A 24,016-nucleotide genomic window follows, 5' to 3' on the forward strand; every position below is an offset into this window, starting at 1 on the left:
CACTAGTCACAACTTACAATCCTAAAAACCCAAATATTACACCTATCGTTCAAAATCTGAACGAAATTCTCAAAACGGATGAAGAAATGTCAAATGTTCTTTCAAAATTCAAGTTTATAAACAGCAAAAGGCAGCCCAAAAACCTCAGAAGAATACTCTGTCCTTCCAAAATAACGAAATCTACAAAATCCGTGACAAAGTGTAAAGATCCGCGATGTGGCACATGTTCTGTTTTAAGAGAAGGAACATCATTTAATTTCAAAGGAAAAGATTTCTTTATTAATTCAGACATGACATGTGAGTCCAAAAATTTAATATATGTTATTACTTGCGGAGGATGCAACCAATTCTACATCGGTGAAACGGGGACTACATTGAGAGCCAGAATTCGTGTGCATAAACAGCATATTCAAGTTCCTGAGTACCGTAAGATCAAACTCAGCGAACACATTGATAGGTGCGGACAAGGACAATTTAAAGTGTTATTTTTATAAACTTTTTCAAGACAATATAACAGAAAGAAGAGAAAAAGAGAAATATTTCATTCAAAAATTTAATCCCAGTCTTAATAGTTTGATTTAATTTGATTTCTGATAAAACTTTCACACAGAGTGTAACCTTTCGATGTTCTCCGGCTAAGAGTATAAACACATGTCGGATTTGGTTTCAAAGGTGTGAACAAACTGCAAGCATTTAATTGCCTGCTGTCAGATTCAATTATAGATAATGATTTTTAAAGTATTAATAGTTTTGTAAGACATTGCAGTCAGGATTAAGAATGCATTTGTAAAACGTCTGAAGATGTAATGAAAGCGCTAACGTTTTAATCTGTGTTGCCTTTTTTATTTTAATTTTACCTATATAAAAACCGGACACTGTGAAATTTTCAAATTTGGATATATATATATATATATATATATAAATGATAAAAAAAATGATAAGGCAACAATGTTAGTAAAACAATTGTAAAACATCTGAAGAAATAATGAAGAAAGCGCTTACGTTTTACTAACATTGTTGCCTTATCATATATATATATATATATATATATATATATATATATATATATATATATATATATATATATATATATATATATCCAAACTTTCATTAGAAAGTGTGTGCAGTTATGCTGTACCTTGAGGGAGAGTCAGACTGGTACTCCTCCATGACACCCTGTGTACATCTAAGAGGCAGAATGGGTCTCTCTATATCAGTTCTAGGAGGTAAGAGCTCAGGCTGTGTCTGTGTAGGCAGGGTCACAGGCTCAATCCCCGGGGGTGGTGGATGAGCATGTTGGCTCCCACCAGGTATAGAATCCCGATAAAATGGTGGTAAAGGTGGCGGTTTCAAAGGCTTTGTTTCCTCCTCATAATCAGGAACTTGGTTTGCACTGGAGCTTCAGGATACAGATACATAAAAGGGGTGATCAAAAAGTTCACAAATATATATGAAACCATATTTCAGATAAGAATTAAATTTGGCACACATACAATCATATAAATGTTCTATAAAACGCATATGTAACTACAGCCTACTCCGGATATATTGAAATTCAGGGGACCATACAAATTAATACAACATATCCATAATTCATTATCAGCAAAATCGTGAAGCCGCCATTTCTTCTTTTAATTAAAAGTGCAATCCCGATCTTAAGATAAAGAACAAACCTGAAACAAGAGATGTTTGTAAAACACTTATGCCCCCCTCCCCCCTAATTGGAATTTTTCCAAGTCCAAGGGGCATAACTCTGTCAAAAATGGTGCAATCGTACCCAAAACAGAACTTGGCCAAGATATTAATGTGATACATCTGTATACCAAATTTCATTTCAGTATGCGAAACGGTTGCAAAGAAAATGAGCAGGAACTGCAAATAATGGAATTTTTTTTAAGTCCAAGGGGCATAACTTTGTCAAAAATGGTGCAACCGTACCCAAAACATAACTTGACCTAGATAATAATTTGATATATCTGTATACCAAATTTCATTACAGTACATGCAACGGTTGCAAAGAAAATGAGCGGAAACTGCAAATAATGGATTTTTTTTTTTAAGTCCAAGGGGCATAACTCTGTCAAAAATGGTGCAACCGTACCCAAAACAGAACTTGACCTAGATATTCATGAGATATATCTGTATACCAAATTTCATTTCAGTATGCCAAACGGTTGCAAAGAAAATGAGCGGAAACTGCAAAAATGGATTCTTTTTAAGTCCAAGGGGCATAACTCTGTCAAAAATGGTGCAACCGTACCCAAAACAGAACTTGACCTAGATATTCATGAGATATATCTGTATACCAAATTTCATTTCAGTATGTGCAACGGTTGTGAAGAAAATGAGCGGAAACTAAATGGACCGACAGACCGACAGACTGACAGCAGCAAAGCAATATGCCCTCCCTTCTTCGAAGGGGGGCATAAAAATTAATTTTGTCGTCGTTTACCTATAACAATGTACAGATTACATGTAATATTAGTCTTTGAAAGTTTAAATAAAATTGTCTCTTTCTGTTGTATCGATAAGACAATCTTCAGCCTCATTTTTATTCCCCGAAAGCATTTACGTTTTGGAGAAAAATCACCATCTCAAACTGTTGAGTACTGCTGGACGCTGCATGTTATTTAATTTGAAAGTTAAATTTTTTCTAGATCTGTGGGGGTTACTTTATTGCCTTTAGCCTAAATACTTCCGTATTATATACATGGAAACAAAGAATTTAGCAGTGCATAATTTTATTTCGTAAAAGCATGCAGTATAAAAACACATAAGATGAAAACTTAATTATTCACACCTTTGTATATCAACTGGTCAGTCAGGCATAATTTCTGTCGCCAACTGTAACGACAGTCGCCAGGGAGTACTTCAATATAACCGTTATGAAAACAACTCATTATCACCTGTGGGGACCGATCAGTGGCTTCAATATAAGTACAATATTTCAATATAGACGATTTCAATATAACCATTATTTTAATGCAAAGAATATGACAGTCAAAACTGGGGATTTATTTTTATTTCAAAATAAGATGAATTTCAAAATAAGCAAGTTCAATATGGAGTAAGCTGTAGTAATAATTGTAACGGGGACTGTTACAGATGTTCCCAAAATGCTCCCCGACTCCCCTTTTTGACCAATATTCCTGTAAGTTTTTTTTTAATCTGCTAAGTATTGAATGATTTCATCAAGTAATTATATTAGCTACAATGATATCAACTATATGTCATTTAACGTATTGCATACACACGCACGTGCATGCACATGCAAGGTGATCATGACATGTTGTCTAAACCATTAACATATCTTTAAATTCTGAGAATCAATGAAAAATCATAAAAATATAAATGCTACCATTTTTCAAATAGATTGATCAATTTACGCAATGCGCGTTCCCGCACGTGCATGCATGCATGTCCTTACATTCAATTTTGATAGTAATGTAATGTAGGAATCCATTATACCTATTCGTATTCTAAATGTCATCCTGTTTTGTTGAGAGCCAAGAAAATTATAGGCATTTTAAGTTTCAGCCAATCAGATTGCAGCACAGGTGCATGCATATGCTTTTATAATAATTCTTTTATTCAATTCATGTGGTAGCCATTCATAATATATGAAAACATTCAAAATTTCAAAGGATTTTGTCAACAAGGCCAGCATTTTTTTTAATTTTTAAATTATCGAAATAAAAAAAGTCCCGTAGGAGGAGGAAATAAAAAAATAAAATAAAATAATTTTTTGGGATAAACTATCGACTTTTGTACATTCATTTTTGCTTCTTTTTTGTTGCTCTCATAACAGGTTCCTTGCCACTGGACACATAATGGTTACAATGAGGAATGTAGAACCTTTTTAATTGTTTATTTCATCATCTGCCAGTTGGAGCCATGCAGTGATATAAATTTTCTGATGCTGGTCAAAATACAAAATTAAGGGGGTTCTCTACAACGTCACAACATGGCATACTTCCGTTGAAAGGCCATTTTGGTCCCAAATGATCTGATTCACTAAACACCAATAAATCACCGAGCATAACACAACATTCGATTTTGTGGATGGAATGTACATTGTATCTTCTCGATGCAATGAGAGTACCATATATGTATCCTTTCTTTAAACATGAATTGTTTGGCAGTTTATTCAATTTCTACTCATTTAATTAAATTACATTAAATTTCATTTAATTATTAAAAAAATATAAACAACCTTATGAGAATAAATTTGAATTTTGGTAAAGAAAAAAATGATATAAAAACATGGCTTGTCCATATGCTAATTCATCCTTATGTGTAAAATCGCCATAAACTCCGAGGTTTTCGATTAAATTCGTTTTAAAAAAAATACAATAAGAACTTTTTATAATGCCATGGCTTGACATCTTTTTTCAATACTAGTGCAACTTTTAGTAAACGTTATTTAAGTACATTGTATATATAAACCAGAAGTCTCTGTCGAGACTGTAGCTCTACTGGTTTGTACTTATAACAAAGGATGAGAAAAGAAGCCATTGTCATTAGACCAAAACTGTAGAAGGAGTAGCATTTTAAAGGAATTTCACAGACATTTCTATTTTTAGTAACAATGGCAACACCATTCATCGAAATCAGTCTACTTGTGTGCCAGGTAATATTGAAATAAGACCAAAACTGTAGACAAAAGTAGAAATAGTAGTGTTTAAAAGGAATTTCATAGAAAATTCTATTTTTAGTAACCATGGCAACACTGTTTATTGAAATAAAAAAACAATGCACTATTTTATGTATCTTAGTGTAGTCTACTTGTGTGCCAAGTTATATTGAAATCAGATTAAAACTGTAGAAGGAGTAGCGTTTTAAAGGAATTTCACAGAAAATTCTATTTTTAGTTACCACAGCAACACTGTTCATTGAAATCAAAAACCGATTCATTATTTTATGCATCTTAGTGTAATCTACTTGTTTGCCAAGTTATATTGAAATCAGATCAAAACTTGAGGAAAAGTAGCATTTTAAAGGAATTTCTCAGAAAATTCTATTTTTAGTAACAATGGCAACACCGTTCATGGAATTCAAAAACCGATGCACTATTTTATGTATATTAGTGTAGTCTACCTGTTTGCTTATATTGAAATAAGACAAAAACTGTAGAAGGAGTAGCGTTTAAAAGGAATTTCACAGAAAATTCTATTTTTAGTAACCATGGCAACACCGTTCAACGAAATAAAAAACCGATGCACTATTTTCTGTATCTTAGTGAAGTCTACTTGTGTGCCAAGTTATACTGAAATCAGATCCAAACTGTAGGAGGAGTAGCGTTTTAAAGGAATTTCACAGAAAATTCTATTTTTAGTTACCACGGCAACATCGTTCATCGAAATCAAAATCCGATGCACTATTTTATGTATCTTAGTGTAGTCTACTTGTGTGCCAAGTTATACTGAAATCAGACCAAAACTGTGTGCCAAGTTATATTGAAATCAGATCCAAACTGTAGGAGGAGTAGCGTTTTAAAGGAATTTCACAGAAAATTCTATTTTTAGTTACCACGGCAACATGGTTCATCGAAATCAAAATCCGATGCACTATTTTATGTATCTTAGTGTAGTCTACTTGTGTGCCAAGTTATACTGAAATCAGACCAAAACTGTAGAAGGAGTAGCGTTTTGAAAAATTGTTTACAGACAGACGGACAGACAGACCGACAGACAGACAGACGGACGGACGCCGGACGCATTACTATCGCATAAGCTCTTCTGGTCTCTGACCAGTAGAGCTAAAAAACAAAACAATACCGATAGAGTTCAGCCCACTCTTGAAGCGGATCTTTCTCACCTGAATTTTTGTGATGTCTGAAATTTTTGACAGTTTTTCAATTTTGTTCAATTTCTTTTTTCATTGTTTTTACCCTTTGTTATTTGCCTATATACGATATGTTATGTGTTAAATATACTATCTACACCTCGAAATTTAGGCGATAAGAACGCTCTTTTGTTATTTCATTGAAGCTATCTCACCTATTTTTAATAGAAGTCAATTTCTAAAATTTCTTTGTCTTTCTTTCTTTCTTTTTCTGTGATATTCATGGCATACGTAAAGGCCCCTATTTGCTGATTTTACGCATACCAGTTTCTTGATTTGATAAAGAAGGAATTAAATATCTTAAAATTTTCGCAAACGTAGGTTCAACGTTTCCTTAAACACTAAAAAATATTCATTTCATTTTCTCATAAATAGACTTCGCGGGTAGTAATACACACTGTACAAGTGTGCAGGTAAAGTCTCTCTTGGAATGGTGAATGGACCCGTAGAAATTCATCCCTGGTTCCATGGAGAAGAGATATCAGTAAATAAAATGTTTATAACATATACCGTACAATCCCTATTAACCACCCCGGGCGCTTAGAAAATTGCTGAAAGGGGGCGGTTATTTTGATACTCTTGCTAAAATTTTGAATACCATTTTAACTTCAAGAAATCTTTGAAAAAAAACAAATAACAGAGAACCACTAAAAATTGTTAAACCTTCCTTTAAATTACAATAAATAAATCCACCCAAATTATGCTATATGACTCATTTTCCCCACTTCGAAATTAGGGAATTAAGACAAGGAGAACAAATTTTGTACTTGTACGAGGGTTGTCCCGTAAAATCGTGCACAAGTTGTCTAGTGTAAAAAATAAACATCACTGCATTCTGAAATATTCACTATTATTTAGTACATATTTTAGTAATATACACAGCAAATTTCAGATAAATATATGCATAAATAAACAAATTACGTGATTTTATGCCGTGTATTGTATCACCTTACGGCGCATGGATTATAACGTCAAAGTGTCTAAAACAGTGTCACGTTTTATCTTTGCAGAAAATGAATTTGGATGAGTTAAATTTAGGAATATCATTGATACATATTCTTTAGTCTCCATAAACAGTCAAGGAACCAATTGGCACCCTCATGCGATCTTCTGAAGATTTATCAGTAAGTTACGGACAACATTCTCACCATCATTCAACTAATAGAAAATCGCAAATCGGCCGTCTACAGTGACAGCGTCTTTTGCTATTACATTAGGAGTTTGTCCGTATGTTTTGTACTCCCCAGGGACTCGATCAAAAAAGACTTCGCTTAGAAAACTCCTATTTCATTTGTATACTTAACCCTTACTCTGCTGCATTGTTTTTAAAAGTAAGCACTGTCTCTGCTGAATTGTTTTTAAGAAATGATGAAATATTCACATACAATCTTTAAACTTGAATAAAAGGTTCATTTTTCAAGTTACAATGATATAATTTTCCAAGTACATAGATATCATTTAGTTTTTTAGAAAATGTTATCATATATATTAATTAGTGATAAGATGTTGCCATGGCAACCACATTAAAAGGTCATTATCCTGCAAAGCATGAATGTTTCTTTGTTTTTCAATAATAATGAAATTTTAAGCTTAAAAATAAAATATCAAATTATGAAGATGGGTAAATTGCTGACCTGATAAATTTTCATGAAAATTTTATGGTCAAGGTCATTTCAAAAATAGCATAAATGCATTAAACTTCAAGGTCATAGCTGTTTATCATCTTCATTATTTATCCTTAAATACTTCATAACAGAAAACAAACAAACAAAACTTCAACTGTCCTAAAAGGTCTAATACCAAGTGTTGGGACGAAAATCATGTAAAAATGTGACCTTGACCTTAGTCAACTGACCATGGATCAAGGTCATGGCACATCTTTAAGTTATGAGCAACCTTTGTGCCAAGTATGAGCCCCCAATGTTTTTTTCATGGACTTAACATACTATGTTGTTGTTAATGATGGGACATTGATCTTGGTTAAATGACCTTGAATCAAGGTCATGACACACCCTGAGGTAGGCATGTGCCTCCAAAATTTTATGGAGTGGACAAAAAAAGTGTGACGAACAGACACAATGAGTGTTATATTAGTTTGTGGGAGGTGACACTTTAACCAATGCATTCCTCTCCAAGAATATTAAGAAAGGATACACATTACAATGTCAGTTTTGAAGAGAAGAAAATTTATTTCAAATATTGAAAATACATACTTCATAACATGAGCTTTTGACATTTTTGCATACATGTATATGAATCTAAACTTGACAAAAGAATGGAACATTCATCGGATAAAAATCAACAGGTGGCTTTCAGTTGCAAAAACTAGATAACATTGACAAATATTCTGATAAAAAAATTTACCCTGTGACTGTAAAATCTGTTTCACCCTTTAATGGTGGAAATAGTTATATGGGACAAATATCTAATGCTTAGACTAAGCATGTTCATTCCAAATTATTTTTCAATATGAATTTTGCATCTCACAAGCTTAATGCTTGCTTAACAATTACATGTATGCAATATACCAGCATTTCAGAATCATCAATGTCCATACTGTCAAATAAAATGTTTGTACCAAAGTAGTAATAGCTGTGTGACATACACAATTTTGTTTTTCTTTTGCTGTAAAAAATGAGGCATGTAACTTTAAAAAATCTTAATGATCAATTAGAATAAGTGATAAAAGTTATTAAAAGAAATATGAATACTTACAATTGAAAAGTGAATTTTTGTACAGGATGAAAATTATTTAATTTTGCTTTACCAAAGCTTTTGATAATTTTTATTTCATTAAGGTATGAATAACAAAAAGTTGATACCAGGTAAACTATATTTTTTTCTGCAGTTGGTTAATCAATCATAATTTAATTTGCAACAAATAAAAAATCTGAAACAAAAATTGCAGCTCATACTACTTTAACATAACAATTTATCATTCAAATCAATCTTCAGGATTTAATTTCATTCGTTTGTATGCTAAAATGTACTCCTGCTTTGTATGATAGATTTCAAAACAGGGTGTTATGCAAAGTGCGACATTACATTCTTTGCATTTGTAGCTGGTCATGTACCCACACCTGCTGGGCCGTTTCTCACCAGGCCGCATTGGTGGAAGCATTTCCTTTTCAGCAGGTGCACACACAATGCACTGTCTGTGGAGCATCTTTCCTCCATCCTCAAGTCTAGCAAGGAAGTGCCTTCCTGTTAATCGCTTGAGGATCCTGGGAGCAGGCCGTCCAACATGTACCCCAATACTTGCACCAGATGTCTGGATAAGTGTTCCACCAGCTTTCTTCTAAAGTTGCGCTGAAGCATTGGGGTTACAGCTTTGCAGGATTCTTTGTACATGATGTATGAATTGACAATTGCAACATTCATAATATGAAAGAAAAGTTTCTTCCACCACTTTAAAGTTTTGACTGGCAATTTGTAGTTTTCAATCATTTGATTGTGTCTATCTACTGCACCCATCTTTTTGTCGTATGTTTGTACCATAGAGGGCCTTACTTTAGCTTGATTCTGAATGAAGTCATGGCGGCCTGTTTCAATGTTGGTAGAAGACTCAGTTGTACTAATAAGGTACACTGTCTTAGAATCCTGGTATTTAAGGCAACTTAAGGGACCATAGTGAGCAGTTGCTGTGTCTCCTCGGTTCGTAAGCTGAATCTTTTTCATCTTCTCAGGAATGCCTTTTCTGTAAGGGCGCACTGTACCTGTAGCTCCTGTTCCCAAGATCCATAGGTCCATAAACAATTGAGGGGAACTGTAATAATTATCGCAGAAAAGGATGTGTCCTTTCTCAAAATGGTTACGAAGGAGATCCATACAAAGATCATATGTAGCACCATTTTTTGAAGGTTGGATATCGGATTTTCCAGTGTAAAGTTTGAACTTCAAGCAATATGCATTTTCAGCATCACATAACATGTACGCTTTCAGACCATACTTCACAGGTTTATCGGGACTATACACCCTAAAGGATAAATTCCCACGCCATGCTACCATGCTTTCATCAATAGCCAGTGCTTGATGAGGCTTATACACTGAACGAAACCTGGAAAGTACTTTGTTGTAGAAGGAACCAAGTTTGAATAGTGGGTTGAAGCCTTCGGATCCACGTGGGATATAATTCACATTATCATTTAAGTGAAGGAATGCTAGTATGAGCAGAAACCTGTCTCGTGACATAACGCTGGGAAAAAATGGAGTACTTGTTACTGGATTTACTGTCCAGTATTCCGAAACATCTATCTGACAGACAAGTCCCATGGCTATAATAAGCGCAAGAAATTTTTTAATTTCTAGACTTGTGGTGTCTTTCCATTTATGGAAGCGTGATTTCTCTTTCAGTGGCACGTCACTGTTTAAGAACTGATTTGCATATTTATTTGTTTCCTGTGAAATATTTTCATAGTCATTGTCATCTATAAATTGTTCAAAAAATTCCAGTGGAGAGTCAGTATTTGATATTTCATTTTGTAAACCAGGTACCTGTTCAAAGTTTAAAGGAAAGGGAACTCTATCACCTTCACTCCATAACTCATCGTTCAAAACATCATAATTTGATTCATCTACAGACTTAGAATCATCCAAATCCTCTAAATTGAACCCTTCAAAATTCTCTTCCCCCTCACTCTCACTGTCTGCAAATAGTTCATCAATAATATTCACACGTTCGGCCATCGCCAGTCTTGTTTACATTTATCATGGTAATATTGATCATGAATTATATTTATATTTCACAGGAAACAAATAAATAATCCCCTCAGAATATTTTCTATGTATAAAGAACACACTAAAAAATGTATCAGATTTGACACTTTAATTCATTAAAATCGAAATTTTAAGATAAATTCTATGTACATTCCAAACGATTAAAAACAGCTGATCGCTTCGTCACATCGAATGTCAGACTGCTCAGCCCAACGACTCCTCGGCCCACCGATATCTCGGCCCATTGACACCTCGGCTCCAACGACTCGGCCCAAATTTGAAGACACCTCGGCTCACATAAAAGACACAACTTGGCCCAAACAAAAATATATTTTAATTAAATATATTTATTATTTATGCTATTATATATCTATGAAGTGAAAAAGAAAATTAATTTGATACATAAACAATCTTCCAAGACGGCAAACCGACCGTAATTAAAGAAAGACAACCCATTTGTAACTTGATTAATTAAGTGCTACTAATCATTAAACAAACAAGAAGACGCGGTGCATCCTTTAGAGTCTCAAGCGCATGTCATATGGGGTGGGGGGGGGTGTGTGACTATGAGGAGTTAATTACAAGAAAGCATAATTGGGAGTCGATAATAATCATTGGAAGTCTATGTATCCTTACAATGATTACCAACCCATATCAGATGTTCCAGTATAATTAGTAAATTCAACTGTACACTTCACTCCAGTAGACCATTTCATTCAGTCAGTCGGGAGAGAGCAACCAAATATTTTTTTAAAGATGGCTAACAAATATATATATATATTAATATTGTATAATGTTATATTGTAATTTATGATAAACGAATTGTAATTCGATGTTGTGATGTGGTTTGTTCGAAAATACTGAAATTATCTGCCCCTGTTTATCGTAATATATAAATAATATTTATAGTAAACGTATCTCTAGGCCTAGTGATTAATTATGTTACATACATCTACATTAAATACCATAGAAAATAAAAAATAAACCAATTTAAACAATCTAAATTAATTTTATTCCTTGGGCCGAGCTGTCTTCGGTATGGGCCGAGGTGTCAATGATTTTGAGCCGACCTGTCAGGGCCGAGGTGTCAACCAGCACGGGCCGAGGTGTCGTTGGGCCGAGTAGTCTGTCTACCGTCACATCTAACTTCCGGTGCCGATAAAAAATATATATATATATATAAACTACTACACTAGCCTTTTAAAAAATCGAAGGAAATACATAATGTGTATTTCAGATTACTGTAAATACCTTTACTCGTTAAGTCCTTGAAACTCTTTGCGTAAATTCACGTTTAAAGACAATAAAGAACCGAACAAAAAACATGTGCAGTCAGGGACACACTAAAGACCTGATATACTAAAGACCTGATATTGACCTGATGGAATTTTTTTTTTTTATAATATTAGAAAATTATGAGTTGTTTATGATTTTTCAAAACTAATTATTGATTATTAACCACAATTCAATGATAAAATATACTTTATTTAATAAAACATGCATAATTTTATGAAATATTCGCTGAAAACGTTGACCTGATAAATTTCAATTGACCTGATAATTTTTGAATGACCTGATAATTTGTATTAACTTCATAAATATGCTTGAATTTATGTTTTAATTGACCATAAATATTTTAATTACATTGTTTTACTATTATATAAGTGTTTTATTTCAAATAATATAAAATATTGATGCAATTTTATGAAATATTCTCTGAAAACGTTGACCTGATAATTTTTAATTGACCTGATAATTTTTGAATGACCTGATAATTTGTATTAACTTCATAAATATGCTTGAATTTATGTTTTGATTGAACATATATATTTTATTACATTCATGGTTAAATTTATGTTATAATTCATCATATATAGTTCAACTGCATAGTTTTACTATAATATGAGTATAATATAAGTATGTTATTTTAAATCATATAAATATTAGATGCAAATCGAGAAAATGACATTATTTTTTATATGACCTGATCATTATACTAAAGACCTGATAATTTCAATGCCCTTATATTATTGGATGACCTGATGATTTTAAAATGCCTGACATATTTAAAATTTTTTCTCCTAGAATTCAGATATATATAATTATTATCAAATATATGCCGATTATCACAAATTAGATTTTTTACGGCATGACCTGATAATTATACTAATGACCTGATATTTTTAATGAATGACCTGATATTCGAGGATAATCTGTCGATAGTTGTTAAAATTTTATAAAATGTAAATGAAAACGCTTTTAAATACAGACTAGCAGGAAATATAGAAATTTCCTGATATTTTAATCGACTTGATATTTTCTTATAAACCAAAAATTTAGCAAATGACCTGATATACCGGTATATTAGTTTTATTGGTTTTAGTTGACCTGATGGTTTTAAGTGACCTGATGGTTTTTAATGACCTGATATGATATAAGTTACTGTAAAATCTTGATAGTGTTTTTCAGATATGCATGTAGGGAATATATATGGATTTTATTTTTGAATTAAACCGTGTGAAGAATCTCCAAATGAAATAAAGTGAATAATATAGATTGGAGAATCTAGATCGTTTATAAACTTAACAAATTTATTTTTTTTTTACTAAGGCCAGCATTTTTTTTATATTTAGGTTTACGAACATCAGAATGAAAAAGTCCCGTAGGAGGAGGAAATAAAAGAAATGAAATTATTTTGGGGGGGATAAATCATCGACTTTTGTACATTCATTTTTGCTTCTTTTTTATGCTATCCTAACAGGCTCCTTGCCACTGGACACAATGGTTACAAATAGGAAAGTGGAACCTTTAATAATTTATTTGCTTATTTCATCATCTGTTAGTTTGGGCCAGTGATATAAATTTTGTGAAGTTGATCAAAATAGATTTTAAAAAATCAATTCCTTAAAACTCTTTCAATATATCTTCAGTTTTTTTTATATGTGTTAGGTGAATGTGTGGCCATTGTTCTAAAATATACCTGAGACCTAAAATTATAATTCCTGTCATAAAACAGACAGGGAGTACTGGGAAGTATGGTGAACATTTTTTTCAATTAAGAGTAAAATAATATTCTGGCTGCCACAAACAATACTACACATGTACATGCCTGTATATATTTGTGTATACTTGCTATTTAATAGTTGAATTTTTTTTTATTTCTTCAGGATATTGTTAATTTCTTCCTCAAATAGACTTAATTAACTTCTATAGTTTTATTCATTACATCTGATGCATAAGCGACCATTTTTTAAAAGAATAATTCTTAGACTGTAAACTATAAAAGATACCTAAACAATGTCGCTGGCAATAGCTGCCATGGGCAGTTTTAAACCTGTGGTAGGAAAATAATTTACAGATACTTTTGAATACGTATGCAGAATTATCTCACCAGCATGTCATTGTACAACAAAGTCATCAGCATTATTTGTCCTCTGAACGGGTGAAATGTTCTGAATGGCACTCCTATCAATAAATTTTTAACTAATCCAAGCTATGGTGCTGCTATGGACTTTGCAGATCTACATGTACGTATATTTACCCGCCTTGTTCATCTAAAACCGGAAGTACGATTTCGTATATTTGAAATCTCGATCCCGACTCAAATTTGACATCGGAAAGAAAAAAATCTGTTTTTCTCAATTTTATTTTTTTTCTGAAAATCCAAAAACTTGAGCGGCGGGTTTGTAAACCTAAAAATAAAAAAATGCTGGCCTAAAGTGAAAAGAATTTTATATAGAAAACTTCACCAATATTTTAATGATCACAAAGAATTTTTACTATCAGTGTTTATGGAATCATTTTTTTTTCTTAATTAGAGAGAAACATTGTTTAATCTCTTAATAAATTTTCAATTAATTTCACATTTGTGTGCTTATCAAAACATGTGGGGGCATTGTTAATTGTCAGAACACAGGTGTGTATATCTTATCACTGTATATACAAACCCTTTCGATTAGGCAGTGTGTATATACAAACAACAGGAGAAAAACCCTTTGACACTCTCGTCAAGATAGTATTAAATTTTTACTACCAAAGGAAATATATTTAACAAATTCTGAATAAGACATAAAAAGATATCTTTATCATTATTAATCTTTTACGAACATAAAATCCATATTTTGATTATCCATTATTCTGGGATAAATCTTTTATTTAATTAAAGCAAGCCAAACTTGTCAAATATGACCCCGAAAAGCAGAACTTATGCTGTTTTGAACATATTTTATTGTATATTAAAACAAAAGGATTAGAAACAAGTTCTTTCAACTTACGAGTTCCTCTCCTTATATGTCATGCAATTAAAATACATGTAGTACATAGAAATTTAAATGCAAAAAAGAAATACAAGAGAAATATTTGCTCAGTAATATAACAATTTAAAATCTACAGGATTCGTCAATAAATTTATGCACAGCAGCAAAAGTATATGTATTTGTTTCTACAGTCAAATTTACATCACCACATAATAACAAATTTGAATCAATATTGACCAATTCGTCAAGTAAAAACAGGCGATTAAAAAGATTATATTCCTAGCGTTTGGATAATTTCTGCAGGCAAAAAAGAAATGATAAGCATCTTCAAACTTTCCACATAAACATAAAGGGCTATTAATAATATTTCTTTTATGTAAATCATATATACAGTATTGAGTTATGTCTAAGTTTAGTATGGATTATATTGGTATAACGTTTGCCAAATGAAAAATAAATTGGGTGATTTTTTACTTCATGCGGCAGTTTTTTGATGGTTTCTTGATTATGCTGATCACTGTATCAATCAAACGATTAACAGTTAATTAATGAGTTTGAGTGTTTTGAAAAAAAAAAATATTAAATACTAACCTGCACTATGATTAATGATAGTAAAAAGTAGTTTTTACAAGAATTATTATTTATAATAATTAGTTATATGCAATTAGCCATGATTACACATCTATGACTGCACATTTCCATTTCAGAAAGTAAATGACATAAAAAAAAAATTCCAAAAATTTAATAAAAATATTGAAATAAAATTTTTAAGGATATATTTTCTGTTTACTTAACAACAAAATAAAGCTGTACATTAGTTTATGAAATGTATACAAATACAATGCTTTGAGTTATTATCTAATACACCATACATAGAAAATATCAGGTAAATAAAAATATCAGGTCATTATTTACACATAGTTTACTAGTATGACTCGATATCGATTAAAAACAATATCTTTAAAGAAAAACATCATACTATAGACATACCCATCTATATACTTATCTGCACTTTCCCCCAGAAATAAAAGAATAAGAATAAGAGAACAACAAACACAGAAAACAAGGAGAATTTATGTTTTTATTTCTATCAGGTCAATGGAAAAATCAGGTCAAACGATTTTCCTAGCTTATGTCTCCTTACGCATAATTATACCAACATTTTTAAACATAAATATGCTTAAAATATCTGTCCAATACCCCAAAAATATAAGAATAACCAAAACATAACGATAAACACAGAAAACTCGGAGAATTTATTTCTATCAGGTCAATGGAAAATATCAGGTCAATACATTTTCTTACTTTATAGCTCGTTACTCATAATTATACGGATATTTTTTAACCCAAACATACAGTACAGGCAACGCGGATCCCGTATTTCCCGCGTCCCCGCCGCGGTATAATCACAACGCGGTATTTGGCCAGGTAGACAGGTAAACCGCGTTCCCTCCGCGGGAAATTCATCACTTACCTGTCCCCGCCGCGGTTAAATCATCTATCAATTACTGACAATTAGTATCGTAAACAAACGGGAGTTATCTCCCCGAATTGTAATTTGCGAATTTTCCTGTAACAAAAAAACAACAAACAAAAACGTGTGTTTATTAATTAATTTTGCTATGAATAGAATTTAAACTAAGAAAAAATGAGTTTATTTTTGTTTCTAAAATTACATATCAATATTTGAAATTAAATAGAAAATTTTATTAAATTGTTATGTCTTTGCAATGGCTAATTATTTTTTGTTATTAAGAATCTATCAAGAAACAAAATTTAATACTAGAAATTTTAATGATTTTTTTTTTTAAATCTTCATATTATAGGCAAACTGTAATAAATGTTGAACTCAGACTGTTTAAGTTTCGATAAACGATTTTCAGCATTCATTTGAAAAAAAAAGATGTACATCTTTTTAAAGATGTACATCTTTTTAAAAATGTACATCTTCATATTGTTTATTAATTAATTTCGATTTATTGTATATAAAATGTACAGGCTTTTTCTTAAAGTGTCAAATTACCGGAAAACATCCGATGACGAGCATTTGCAGTTACATGTAGTGGGCACGTGAACTTAAATTTTCTTTATCCAAGATACCAAGAAAAAAAACTCTATTCTTCTTTATTTCTCATCGTTTATGTTCTGTTCCCAAATTAAGAAAACTTTTCTTTAATTTATTTCCCTTTTTTATATAAATGTGCAGGCATTTTTCTCAAATTGTCAAATGACCGAAAAGCATTCGATGGCGAGAGTTAACTTTGAGCACGTGAACTTTATACAAGAAATCAAGAAAAAATATCGTTTTTCACCTTCATATTAACATGTATTACTTTTTAAAACAATGTCTTTCTTTTTAATTCTAATATTTCTCGATTTTCGTGTTCAATAGATAAGATAGGATGTACAGGTGTAATGATAAACTTCACAGACGAAATTATAGTTTATAGTAATAAATATTCAATGCAAAAATTCATATATTTTTGTTTTCTTTGACAAATTCTATTTCTTTGTTTATTAAGTATTAGCCGCGATCATTTCCTGTGTATAGGGATTAGCAGTGCCTGAGCAGGAAACGACATGCCCTGGGGGTTTCACACCTGTCTAAGAGTATACCTTGGGTAACGCTCGCTGGATGTGCACATCGTTGTCTAGCCATTCAACAACACATTTGATTCATTGTTTCATTATTATTTCATCGATATCATTTTCAGATGCGATATTAGCCTTGGAATTTGTGTCAAATTATTGTTGCTTTTTTTAAACGGAGTGTATAAAAAGAATAAAAGTAAAAAAAAAAAAAAACTTTTAAAACAAATTAATGAAGTATTTAATATTAATTAAATCAAATATTGATCCATTGCTATGTTATTTCGTGTCTGTTTATATCTGTACCAGTTAGGAGAGAGAGAGAAAGAGAGAGAGAGAAGAAAAATATCACAATATGGCACGTGCATGATCGTTTTTCCTCCTTTTTGATCAGTATATCAATTTCTTAAGTCTAGCGAATAAAACTGATTTATCAGTTTATTGACCATTTGTGGATTTTGTCTAAGTTTTATTGTTATTTATCCAGAGACTTGTTTATGATCCACTTTCTTCTTCTTTCGTTTAGCATATGTACATGACATGTAATTTGAATATTACTTCCCTTTTTGTCGCCAGATTACAACGACAGATTTTGGTGGTAAAAAAAATGTATTTTTGTTATAAAATTTGATTAAGAAAAACACAGTATATTAAAATTGTCGAATTATTGAAAATATTTATAAACAAAAAATTTAAAAAGGATTCTGTCTGCAACAAAAACATTGAATTCTTTATTTCATGCATTTCAATCCATGGGCTACACATGAAAATAAAGTGCCGCGCCACAGCATGATACGCCCGTCAAAAAATTACACAATTTTCTTGAACAGTTTAGGTGCAAGAAAATCACATCAACCTTGATTCTAAGATTTTGATGATTTTTCCATTCCTTAAAATATTTATCCATCCCCTGTGATGTAGGCATCAATTATAATAAATATTACATCACCGATAGATTTCTGTGCTGGTTGTGTTAGACCTTGTCAAATGCCCATCATCAAATTAGTCTTAACAACTTAATCTATACCAAATTAATTTTGAAAAGAAAAGGCTGGCCATCAAATGACCAACAGTTCCTCTGTCTAATCCCCAAAGGGTACAGATTAATCAGAGCGACTGAGACAGCTAGCCATCCAACATTGAACTCATTAATTAATCTTTAACTGGATGCTTGTCTACTCATTACTACCAAGAGATGAATGGGTCTGCACTATATACTATAATTTTTTTTTAAAAACATATAAAATACTCAAAGATTTTTTTTTTTTGGTTGAGATTTAATGTCCGACAGGTTTTAGTATGTAATTCATATGGACATGCTGATTCCATCCCACCCCATAAAATTAGTTTTTAAATTAATAATATTACATAATATCAGATTAGTCTATTATGCAAATCAAATTAGTTTTAATTACTTTTCATCAAATTCATTTTAAAACTTAAGCTAGTCAACAAAAGCTATTTTTAATCAAACAGGCTTACCCATTTGCCCAATACTCAAGGGATATAGATAAAAGCAATGCTCTGTCAGTTGGCTCCTCGCACTCAAAAACCCATTAATTTCTCTCTAATTTGACATGCAATTTTCTGTTATCAAAATTCTTCTTGACCAGTGCTTGATAATTACACTCATGGGAGAGGCAGGATTTCTCTGACATACATTATATTTGTAATAGATTGCTGTCAAGTATATGCTTAGAAAAAATAAGTATTTTCTTGATTTAACACTTTTTTAATAAGAACAGTGCAAGACTCTTACATTATTTGGGATGTGTAAATGAATAGTAAAAAGACACATTTTTTTTTTAAAAATCACTTAAATTAAAGGTCACAGTGACCTTGAAATAGGTCGCGACACACCTTCTACCTAAGATGCATAAACTGGCCAAGTTTGATGATTGTAGGTCTTATGGTTATCTAGTTATGGGCCGGAAAGGATTTTTCCATATTTGGCTATAACTTCTTAATTAAAGGTCAGAGCGACCTACTTTTTGTGCGCGACACACCTTCTACCCAAGATGCATCAGATGACAAAGTTTGATAATCCTAGGCCTAGTAGTATTAAAGTTATGAGCCGGAAACGAAAAAGCTAACAGACAGACGGACAGACGGACAGACGGACGGACACGAAGCCTATAACATAATACGTCCCGTCTTAAGACGGGCGTATAAAAACGGCTTTGTTTAACAATGTCGTAGGAAAACGCATACAGGTAATACACTCAGGTAACATCCTGTGTATTTATAGGTAGTATGTACACTAGACAGCGTCGTTCCCTCGGGGCTTCTCATCCGCTTCGAGTAAGCTCCACTCCACACCAAACTTACCTGAGGAAAGCCGACCGGTAACACAGACATCTGAAAACTTGAAGCTTGGCAACTTGCTGATTAAAATAAGTTAATTTCTGTGTTGTGTGTTCAAATATTTTATATTTTATTTGTGTTTGTGTTTTATTTGAACCGGAAAAATCTGAAATTTGTTTATGTTCATTGACATGATTTTAGTAATTTTCGAAAAGAGCAGAAAATAGAAATACATTCAAATACTAGCAATGATATTATTGATATTCTGAATAGAATGACCTGTGATTATCTTATTAACAATAACCCCCCCCCCCCCCCCCCCCAAAAAAAAAAAAAAAACCAACAAATAAAAATCGTCGATCTTTAGTTCATAGTCTTACAGTGTAGTGCATAATAATGGAACAACGGTATTCCTACACTTACGCGTGTTTTGTTTAAATTTAATTTTAATTATGTATCACTATCTATCATCGTTTTTCATGCTATTATTTATAACAGATATGTACATGTATACAGAAGTAACGATAGTTTTCTAAATGAAACCAAATGACTCATATAATCTCGCAGATAAATAAACACATAGCTACATGTAACTGCAACTGCACGGGCTAATTGTGAACAGCGGATTACACCAGTGCATATAAAGAGAAGCGATATCATGGCATTCTTTAAATTTTAATTATACCTTTTTTGCAATTTGAAGATCATTTGGGGTGGCATGATTGATTTTGAAAATAAACTTTAAGTTAATATACATGTATTCGATAAATTATTCGACTTTATTTCATCCTATACTGTACTTGTATTACTGTTAACAGACGTGTTTGAGACTTAATTAATTTGAGTGACTATTGGTACAAAAAAAAAAGAAAAAAAGAAGATGTTTTTTATTAAACAATTTGATAAAACTTAAAAAATGAATTTTTAAAGAATCCATGTATTATAAATCTATAATATCAATGTGCTCGTAATCCCCCCCCCCTCATTTCGACACGATTAAAAATCGACAATACTTTACAGGTAAGAATTTCTTAGCTGAAGAATAACGGTAGCTGGCCCCGCCGCGGTGTAAACACGGTCTCAGGTAGCACCGCGATCAAAACCCGCGACGGTGTAACGCGGAAAGGATTAATACACCGCGGAGGGGACGCGGTCTAATACGGGATCCGCGTTGCCTGTACTGTACCTAATGTATCTGTCCTATACCTTAGAAATATAAGAATAACCAAAATATAATGATAAACTCAGAAAACACGGAGATTTTTATTTCCATCAGGTCAATATCAGGTCAATAAAAAAATATCAGGTCAAGCCATTCCTCCCTAGTATATGGCTCGTTACACATAATTATACCAATATTTTTATAAATAATTATGTCTAAATATCTGTCTTATACCCTAGAAATATAAGAATAACCAAACATAATTATAAACACCAAAAACACGGAGATTTTATAAGTTTTTATTTCCATCAGGTATATCAGGTCAATAAAAAATTTATCAGGTCAAGCCATTTCCCTAGTTTATGGCTCGTTACGCATAATTATACCAATATTTTTACAAATAAGTATGCCAAAATATCTGTCTTATACCCCAGAAATACAAACAAAACCAAAACATAATTTTAAACACAGAAAACAGAGAAATTATATTAATTTTTTTTTCATCAGGTCAATATCAGGTCTTTAGTATATCAGGTCTTTAGTATCTTCCGTGCAGTCACCGCCATCTTGACTTGCTTAATGACGCGCTTATATCATTTACAAAATTTGCCTCCAAAAAAGTAACGTCGTTAGGCCTATAGGTTAATGTTGAATCGTAAATATTTAGGTTTAAAACTAAAAGAAAAGGTCCATTATAGCATGATATTGATAAAATTGACTTGAATTTAATTTTTCTAAAGCTACCGATTGGAAAATATTTTAAGAACTGGGATTTCCCTTCTATAAGTATAGGAGTTTCACCCCTACATCAATTAGGAAACCAGATATCGTAGGAAAAATGACTTTTCTGTCATTATAAAGCAAAGTAAAAAGTAAATTTTGCTTAACTGAGCATTTTTACAATAAAACAAAGATGTAAAAGTAATTTTTTTTTATTGCTGAGATAACGAAGCAGCATATATTATACTTTCGCTTTCACGTGTTCACGGTAATGGCGAAGCACCAACAGCTCCGAAAAAGAATCATATAGTAGATTCATTAATCACAATTAAAAAACCACAGATGTGGATGATTTAATTGAAATAAATAAAAATCTTGTAATTTTACAATATTACATGAGATTTTTTGAAAGGGTCAACCCCTCTTTGGGATTTATCACGATTTTGAGTTTTAAGACTGGGATTTTTTCCTTGTACGCATATATTTGTGCGCTCCGCAGGACAGGACTGACGTCATAGTACGCACAAATAAGTGCGTGCAGCAGAGCAAGGGTTAAGATATGGTAATATTTTCATAATCTTTTTTATTCTAGGGTCATTTCAAGTCTCTAAAGTTGTCAATACAACATCGAATTCAAACGGCACTGCTCTCCGGTGCGCCGTAACATCATAAAACATCGCCATTTTTCGTGTGTTGTGTTTACCACTTTCCCATTTCGAATGCTCGAGAAACTGCCAAAAATTAACCAAATGCCTTAAAATTTTTACAAAGAATACAAAATTGATTGTGGAATTGAATTAGGATGATTTTAATCCAAATCTTATGTATTTAAAACTTTATTTTGAATTCAAACTTGTGTATTCTTTAATAAAACCTTGGTTTTTTGTCCGTACGCCGTAGGACAATACCCCGTGCACATTCAAGCATAATAAAATCTTTATTTTTGACTATATTTTATCAAAAAAATTATCAAGCACTTAAATATGATAGATAAACATTTACTGAAATTTTCAGCTTAGTGCGCCCATTACTTTTCGAGAAAAATGCATTGTCCACGATTTTACGGGACAACCCTCGTATGCTTAACTTTCACTTTCAGAAATACATGATTAGTGCGTTCTAAAAATCTTTTACTTTCAAGAATATTTTGTGCATAAGTTACCTAATAACAAAGTTTCATTTTCACTTTCTTCATTATGGCAGACTTTTAATATGATTCTGGATGATTTTGATCACTGTAAAGGGGGCCCTTATTTCCTGGCAATTGAAAAAGACCCAGAGGGGCGCTTATGGGGGTAGGGGCAGTTAATAGGGATTATACGGTATTATGTGTGTGCATCTAATCCCCCCCAATTTTTTGTCAAGTGTAAAAACCTATCCCCCCCACCTTTCTCACTTATTGAAATGAATGCTAATTTCACTTTTAAATTAATGTTTTACATTCTACATAAAATGACCTTGACATTTATATGACAAGGCACTCTTCTTGAAGTTTTGAAAATGATAAGGCTTAATTCTTTCTATGTTGTGTCTGTAGATTTATAATTATCTTATTTAGAATTTTTTTTATCTTGAGAAAATAACAATTGTCAGCTGCATTTATTAGCATTTCGCGTTTTCTTGTATATCTATTACTTGCATATGAATAATGTCATTAAATAATATAGAAGAAATCGAACTCTATTTCCATCTTTTTCATTCATTCATAAATCCTTGGATCCACTCCAGCAGCTGCGTGATGGCCTCATCACTACTTTAAACAAAATATTCATAACGCCGAAAATGTTTATGATTCCGCTAAACTAAGAAAGTTTATACATGGTTTATCATCTCATAACAAACATCAGCCCTGTCCAATGCAGAAATGCCCGAATTGAAGGGGAAAATTCAGGAATTATTTTGCATCATCCATGTTTTGCCGTGAACCCAGCCAGGCATTTTGTAATTAAGGTCTTCACGAAAGACCTTATAGTGATTCTACTGTTTCTTATTATTCTTATTTTTTAGACAAATATTGTGCACGCGATATCTCGAGAACTATTCAGACAACAGTTTTTCATCAAACTTTCAGGGTTGATGCACTCTTAAATGCCATTTGTTACATTTAAAAGAATTTTGGTATAAATCGCTTCCGGTTCCAAATTATGACCATTTTTCTGATTTTAAAATGAAATTTTGTCAGTTCGAGATCTAGCAAACTACTAAAGATATGGACTGGAGACTTACTGGAGAACATAGGGCATGACTTGTAGATGTGCAGAATGTCCTTTTCATGCGTCGTCAGTACTTCCAGTCGCTACCGGAAGCGAATTTAAAATTTCTAAATTTTCAACTTTTTTGTTTTTCAAGATTTTTCATTGATTTTTGACAGGTAAATAAAGACTCTTTTCAAAATGCAAAATATGTAATTTGTTTTAGAATCAAA

The 24,016-nt window shown here is 32.1% G+C and overlaps 1 protein-coding gene across 2 annotated transcripts in view; it reads right to left on the reverse strand.

Moving 5' to 3' along the window:
* LOC134275905 (splicing factor, suppressor of white-apricot homolog) overlaps positions 1 to 24,016 on the reverse strand; it is a 225,753-nt gene that overhangs the window by 121,679 nt on the left and 80,058 nt on the right. For both annotated transcript variants that reach the window (XM_062758184.1, XM_062758183.1), the window contains exon 7: positions 1,139 to 1,399. In XM_062758184.1, the coding sequence (XP_062614168.1) occupies positions 1,139 to 1,399 (261 nt within the window). The remainder of the gene's footprint in view (positions 1 to 1,138; positions 1,400 to 24,016) is intronic.

Source organism: Saccostrea cucullata, unplaced genomic scaffold, assembly GCF_032062105.1.
Source record: "Saccostrea cucullata isolate Sc308-1 unplaced genomic scaffold, CSIRO_AGI_Scuc_v1 ctg539, whole genome shotgun sequence".
NCBI classification, from domain to species: domain Eukaryota; kingdom Metazoa; phylum Mollusca; class Bivalvia; order Ostreida; family Ostreidae; genus Saccostrea; species Saccostrea cuccullata.